Source organism: Arvicola amphibius, chromosome 7 (assembly GCF_903992535.2).
Source record: "Arvicola amphibius chromosome 7, mArvAmp1.2, whole genome shotgun sequence".
NCBI lineage: Eukaryota > Metazoa > Chordata > Mammalia > Rodentia > Cricetidae > Arvicola > Arvicola amphibius.
The window spans coordinates 11,778,930-11,786,630 of record NC_052053.1 but is presented as its reverse complement, the minus strand read 5'-3'; the positions used below and the strand labels follow the sequence as shown (position 1 = coordinate 11,786,630).

Genomic DNA, 7,701 nt, shown 5'->3' with positions numbered 1-7,701 from the left:
TTGAACTCAGGACCTTTGGAAGAGCAGGCAATGCTCTTAACCGCTGAGCCATCTCTCCAGCCCCCCTGAAATACTTTTTAAATAGACTCAAAAATGTCTTTAAAACTCATGAATGAGCCAGGCGGTGGTGGCGCACACCTTTAATCCCAGCACTCAGGAAGCAGAGGCAGGTGGATCTCTGTGAGTTCGAGTCCAGCCTGGTCTACAAGAGAGCTAGTTCCAGGACAGGATCCAAAGCTACAGAGAAACTCTGTCTCGAAAAACCAAAACCACCCCCCAAAAACAAAACTCATGAATGTTAAAAGGAAACTACTTTATGGGTGATAGCATAATTTCACTTTCTTTTTTCTATTTGTTCAGTACAAGTGTTTCCCCAATAACAAAGCTCACCAATCAGCTCCTAACCGCTAAGACTATTCTGTTCTTGTCTCCACTCTTCCCACACCCTCAAATGACCAAACTTTTTACCCACTCGACTACTCAGCCAGTAGGCGGTCTGCAGCCTAAGGCCAGCTGTGGTGTGTGATGTTCACCCTCTCTAGTGTCTGAGTCTCCTTGGCAGGTCTCCCAGCCCTACACTCCTTTCCCCAGGTTTAGTCCTCAGCTTATCAGTGCCTGAAAACTCTGGACCTCGATGAAGTTTATTTTTTCTGAGGAGCAGGAATCATGGATTTTCCCCAAAGCACTTTACAAATGCAACAAATACATATGTAAATGATTTCATATATAAATAAGAACAAGGCAAGAGATCAATCAATCTTTTCAACCTTTATAAAGGTGAGCCACTAACATCAAATTGTTTCCAGGGTGTCAACTGGTTTCCTGCTGTCACACAAGACTACTTATTCATAGCACACTAGTCTATTTACACTGAAAATACTAACCTCATAAAATTCAACTGTAGTTTATAAAATGCCAATTTTTAAAACCAAAATTTCAAAATTCTAATCCAAATATTAAATACAATGATACAAAAACTTAGGAAATTTGAGAGTTCTAGGATCTAATCTATAGTTAGAATCTGAAGGAAATGCCTATTGCACTTATTTTTCCCACAAAATACCATTTATTAATTTTTATAAATATTTTAGCTTTTTAAAAGTGAGTTGCTTGGCTTGGGGAGGGCTTATAAAAGCATATACTCTTCCCAAGCAAAATTAAATACGTAATACAAGGAATAGCTGCTATTTTCTTCTTAAATAAAACGTCTACGTTTTTCCTGCTGAATTTTATATGACCATAATAAAGGTTATGTAACAACCTAAGTTGCTGCCAAAAAAAAAAAAAAAAAAACACCCTATCTAGTCAAGGATAAAAGTCAAATGGACTTTTAAAAAATATTTTCCAGGTGGCTAGAGGTGTTTCAGCACTTAAGAGCATTGGCTGCTTTTCCAGAGGACCCAGGTTTGATGAGCAGCATCCACACCTTGGCCAACAACCGTTAACTCCAGTCCCAGGGGATCCAACACCCTCTTCTGGCCTCCTTGAGCACCAGGTCCACAAGTGATACAGAAATACATGCAGACAAAACTCCCATACACATAAAACAAAAATAGTATTTAAAATTTTTTTTTCCCAAAACCTATAAAATAGCTCAGCAGGCTAAGTGCTTTCCACAAAATCCTAACAGCCTGACCTTGATCCCTCCATCTCTAGATGGACAACCAACCCCACAGTTCTGTCCTCTGATCTCTACTGTAGCCGCGGCTGCACTCACATTTTTTCCTAAAAAAAAAATTTGTTGCACAAACCAAGTATGATGGAAGTGATGTGTATGTAATCCTAGCACATGGGAGGCAGAGGGAAGAGCAGCTCACCTCCAGCTACCTCAAGGGAAGTCTGGGCTAAATGAGGCTGCCTCAAAAAATAAAAACGCTTACTAGGATTTCTTGATGGACAATACTGGTCAAGAACTATCTTTTCCTTTTATTCATTATTGCATGCACACAACTGTGGCAGCACGTATGTGGTAGGCAGGGGACGGTTTGTGGAGTTGGTTCTCCCTCAACCTCTACAAGGCTTCCAAGCCTAGAACTGAACTCAGGTTGCCCCACTTGTGTAACAAGCACCTTTTATGTACTGAGTCATCTCTCTGGTCCCAAGAATTATTTTCTATAAAATGTCTAAAATGCCTCCAGCTTACCTAACAAGTGACTTTAAATATATTAAAGCACTTTCACTATTTTGAGGCCAAAGTTATAAGGTAGCTGACTTTGTAGTGTGTATACCTCCATTTGAAGCACTGAGTGGTATCTTTGAGGTACAGTAGACATCCAGCTCAGTAGATGTACAATAATAATTACTTGTATATCAATACAATGTGCACTAACTCTAGTTATTAAAATAACTGGAAAAAACTATTAAAACATCTACAGAGAAATATTCTTATCCAGTGATAGATATTTTTTAACTACAGAACTTGGCTTCAGAGCAACTCCTCAAATACTGTTTCTAAACATCCAATATTCAAACATAAAAACGATAATACAATCACTACACTGGAGGTTAAATATTTTCACCTGTTAAACAAAATATCTAAAGTCCACAAACACTTTTCAAAACCATTAACACCTTTCTTCAGTGCATTTAGTCTAAATATGCTTGGCAATTCCTGGATCGAAATGTTCTGAAACTCACAGTCAATCTTCAATTACTTAAAAACATCTTGGTGCCAGGGTAATTCAGTCAGCAAGACTCGAATCTGAGCCCATAAAACTCACAAAAAAACCCAGGTGTGGTGATTCCCAACCAGGGAGGTAGGAACATCCCTGTCCCATAAGGTTAACTGACCAGTCAACCTAACCTACCTGGGAACCAAGGCTAACCTCCCTACACCTCCAACCCTCCCCTACACACACACACACACACACACGACCTGATTCAGTTTGTTTGGTTCAGCAAGCAACCTCTACTTATAATCTTAATGAAAACTATTCTAAAAAATTATTTCAAATTCTGATCCCCAAAGTATTGATTTCCAATAACTTCCAAGTAACAGTTCCTTTTTAACAGCCTAAGTTTAAGCTTCACTTAGAAAAACTGCCCAGGATTACTGTGTGTGCCTAGAGTTGACCAACACACGCACTAGAAATTACAAGTAACAATGTTGGGTTGGGCCTGGATAACAGTCGATAGAAACTTCATCAGCAATGTCCACACACAGAGACAGCCTGCTGTCTTCTCGCACTCCCATCTCCCTCCCTGTATACATCCCAGGCACAATACTCAAAACCTTTACAACAGCTCCTGCCTGCCATGATTACCACAGCTTGTCTATGTTACCATTTGCAGAAATACCTATGTAAATTCAGAACTCTCATACATCAAAATAATTTGCAGTGCTTTGTAAAGAGAAGTAAGTAGTTTGCAAAATGGCGTTGATAAAACTGATAAAAATCAATGTGAGCTAAGAAGTTACTTTTTCAAGTTATATTTAATAAATTCATTTTAAGTGAAAAATTAAATTGCCAGCACCTCTATACACCTCTTTTTAAGTAAATATATTTGTGTACAATCCAGAATCTGAGATCAAGAATCTTAAAATAAGAGGCCAAAATTAAAGATAAGCTAGACTTTCTTATCCATACCACTGCAGTATTTTAAATCCATTGGACTACAACAAACTCAAAAGAAAAAAAATAGTGTTTTATTAACTACCACACTGTTATAATACACTTTAAACGTACAATAAGGTAGCCTTTCAGTCTGAGGTGGTCTTAAGATAACAAATGAACAGAATCCAACTTCTTGAAATAGGTGAACTGCTGCAGCTATAGGTACATTTAGGAAAATTGTAGCGCTCTTACAAGACCAGCAATGTAATTTTATTTTGTACATTTTTAATTGAAAATATAAACAATAATTAAAAAATAAAAAGAAAATACAGCATAATAAAAAACATACATTTCTCAATTAAATGTATTGGATACATATAAATTTTAAGGAAAGAAGCAAAAAAGGAAAATGGTTGATATTTAAGTGCAGACTATCTAGACAAAAAAATTAAAAAAATATCATAAAGCTTCTAGTTTCTATGACTAATATCCATATGGTTGGAGTATCGTCACTGTGGAAGTGATTTTGTTATGTTTGCATATGTTATACTTTATTGGTAATTTACACAATGGCTTTTAAGGCCCTGGCAGACATGTTTTTTGGAAACAAGATTGGATTTAAAAAAGAAAGAAAGAAAACAATCACTGCTAAGACGCAATACACCTTATTATTATTGTTGTTGTTTTTTGTTCTTTTTTTTGGTCCTCCAAACTTCAGGAAAAGGGGTAATTCACTAGAACATTTTCTTACCACCCAAATGCCTCAACCTACACATTTTAAACTTTTTAAAAACATCGGTTATATTGCCCAACTTCATTATTGAAAGAATATTAACAAGACATTATTTTGGCAAATTAAATCTTAAACATGGCTTTTCAACAGGATTTAAAAGGTGACTATCCCTAAAGGTCCATGTTAAAATGTAGTTTTCAAAATCTTACAAGAGTAATGCTTAAAATATTGTACAGTTAACCTAATTAAAATAATTAGCTTCAAAATGACAAATTGATAAGCTAAGTAAAGCCTACACTATGTAACATTTGCTTGGAAACTTGATTTGTCAGTTATGCATAATAAAAATTCCAGTCATCAAGAAAATTACAAAAATTTATCATAACATGATTTCTTTTACCCACCAACTTTTTTTTATCTTACAATAGATAAATACCAACAGTTTCTCATTTTTACACTAAACCACACAGGATTGATGCATTTGGTTAGACTACCATTCGCATTGTTAAATTCAATTTTCTCTTTATATAACTTGGTAAAATTTCATTTCTTCTAGATTCCAAAAGTACCTACAAAACCCATGCAATTTTACCATTTTAATATACTATGGAATATCATACAAAGTAAGGCATTTCAGTGTCATGTATAACCAAGTTACTGTCAATCCAAAAATTTTTGCACATCAATAAAAAGATATCTAAGAACTTAGGAACAATATTCTTCTCACTACTGTATAAAAATAACCACAATGAATAAGTATTTGTGTAATATTTACTCCATTGTCTCATTTCCAGAAACTGTGACAAGCTGCAAAGGTATTTCAGTGTTGGTAAGGATGTCCTGATTGCTGGTGGCAGAAGTGTTGACAGTTCCTATCCCTGAAACAGACCCCTGTTGAATATTCGCAAGGATAAGTGTTGTTCCTCCTGCAGTAATCAAGGCATCATCTCTCCCAGCTTCCACAGATGCTAGCACTGTACTGCTAGAATGAATAACTTTTTTATTTTGATGTGTTTTAATATGTTTGGCAAGGTGGTCACTTCTCATAAAACGTTTTGAACATTCTGGACAAACAAACTTTTTTTCACCTGTAAAGAAAAATGAAACTGCTTATTTTTAAATTCCACTTTTACAGATTAACGATGGTCTCTCCTGAAACAGAAGATCTAGAAGAGCTGTATTAGTCTCATGAGCTGCCCCTGGAAGATTTCCCCTATGGAGATAACTCTACCCAAATATTTGGCATTCTTTCCCCCCCTCCTCTGAAACAGGGTTTCTCTGTATAACCCTGACTTTCCTGAAACTCACTATGTAGATCAGGCTATCTTGAACTTGGAGATCTGCCTGCTACTGCCTCCTGAGTGCTGGAATTAAACATATGCACCAAGACTACCCGACACGGTTCAAAGCTCAAGGTACTACCTTATGAATTCATGTTCCCTCTTTAATCCATGCCCTTGGGTGAATAAATAACCCACATGTATTTGATCAGATTTTTTCTTCTCCATATATATTATTCTTTTACACAGCCTACTGAGGAAATTCCACTGGGGAAAATTCTATTGGGGGATCATTTTAGGATCTACATTCCAATCGCTCAATGTTGTTATATCTAGAACTTTCTCTCCTCGGCATATTCAACACAAACTGTAATAAAAAGTCCTGCCACTCATGTTAGTTTCAAAAAGGTTAATCACATTTTTTATCTTTATAATAACAGGAAACAGAACTAAAACAAGCAGAGAATCTAATACTGCCTCATACTCCAATGTTATCTTCTATGACATTATGACATTCAAAGCCAAATTAAAGAGTTGTGAAGCAGAGACAAACTTATTTGCTTAACCTAACAGAAGAACTGCAAGTAGTCCTGGTGTATTAGTCTTCAAAATTCATGTTGCTCATTTGACCACACTTCCTTCCACAACACTACCTTAGAGCATCAGCTCCCAGTTGTTCAACACTACACATAGAATGATGAACACTCTGTTTGATTTTGGCAGAAAATTACATTACGTTAGATTTCAGTCTCAGTCTGACCTATACCCATCTCATACAATCACCATATATTATGTAAAAAAAGAAAAAATTAACAAATACCTCAATGAAATGCCCTTCCCTCACCTCAGATACTCAAACAGAAAAGATAAAATATCAGAATTTCAGAATAGATATTTGCTAGCGTAACAGTAAGAGAAACAGCAGCTAATTTTAAATATGTGAACAGAATAAACAGTAAAATGTGCTTTAAAACATTCAACAGTCAATGAAAGCTAACTCAAGTATATATAACATAAAAGCCATTCCTCAAGAAAATCTATACTGGCTTGTTCTTTAGACTTTAAATTAGTATTACTGAGGCTGATTTTTTATCTAATTAATCAATTTAAAGATCTGATAAGTAAGTCATGCTGAAAAAATGTCTAGCAGCTATAGACTACAATTCATTTTGTCTGTTAAAACCAACTATATAGATTAGGGAGGCAGCTCAATATGTTTTGAGTATACACATGGGCTCAATCCCTAACAGAAAGGGAGGGAGAAAGGCAGGGGGGGCAATAAAAGTATTAGTAACCTGTGTGTGTTCTTCTGTGCCTTTGTAATTCATCACTTCGTGTAAATCTTTTGCCACAGAACATCCAGTTACAAATAAAAGGACGCTCTCCAGAATGCCAACGTAGATGCGCTCTCAAATGTGAGGTTTTCCCATAGACTTTACCACATCCTGGTATATGACAGATGTGCTGCTTCTTCTTCCCAAGGTTGGTACCTCTAAAAAACACACAGAATAATATACATTTATATCAAAACATTCAAAACCATTTATATCATCATATAGCTTCTTGAGTTTCAAAGAGAAGATATTATCACCAAGAGAACAATCAGAAACCAAAACCATTTTAAATCTATTTATGTGGAAATTTATGTATTTTAAACATACAAATTTAATGTATTAAGTTTATTTAAGAATTGTTGTCTGAATATAACTATAATCAATAATGATGTAACTAAAAGAACACGTCATACACAAAGAATGTACGTACAATAAGCTAAACTATCCCATCAGAATCACTCGCAAATACAGAACCAATCCAATTAACAGTACAGGAAACTAGTTTATTCAAAGTCATAATGTCAGATAATTTTTGTAATTTATTATCCAAAGAATACTGTACAGAAATTCATCACATACAATTAGAAGGCAGATAGACAGCTGAAGCAGTTTTAAATTAACATGATTTAAGAACATTTAAGTGCTCCAATGGTCACACCTAACATACACTGACTTGAAATCCAGTTTTAAAAAATCTAGCTAAAGCAATGTTCTTAACTCTCCTGGTATCTCACACAAAAACTACAAATAAAATTATCTTTACTATTAAAATTCTCCCCCCATAAACCAATGCAGCCACC

The 7,701-nt window shown here is 35.4% G+C and overlaps 1 protein-coding gene across 2 annotated transcripts in view; it reads right to left on the bottom strand.

Moving 5' to 3' along the window:
- Positions 1-3,624: 3,624 nt before the first annotated feature.
- Sp3 (Sp3 transcription factor) overlaps positions 3,625-7,701 on the bottom strand; it is a 46,686-nt gene continuing 42,609 nt past the window's right edge. For both annotated transcript variants that reach the window (XM_038336604.2, XM_038336605.2), the window contains 2 exons: positions 6,863-7,059; positions 3,625-5,375 (listed from right to left, as the gene is read on the bottom strand). In XM_038336604.2, the coding sequence (XP_038192532.1) occupies positions 5,059-5,375; positions 6,863-7,059 (514 nt within the window). In that variant the 3' untranslated portion in view covers positions 3,625-5,058. The remainder of the gene's footprint in view (positions 5,376-6,862; positions 7,060-7,701) is intronic.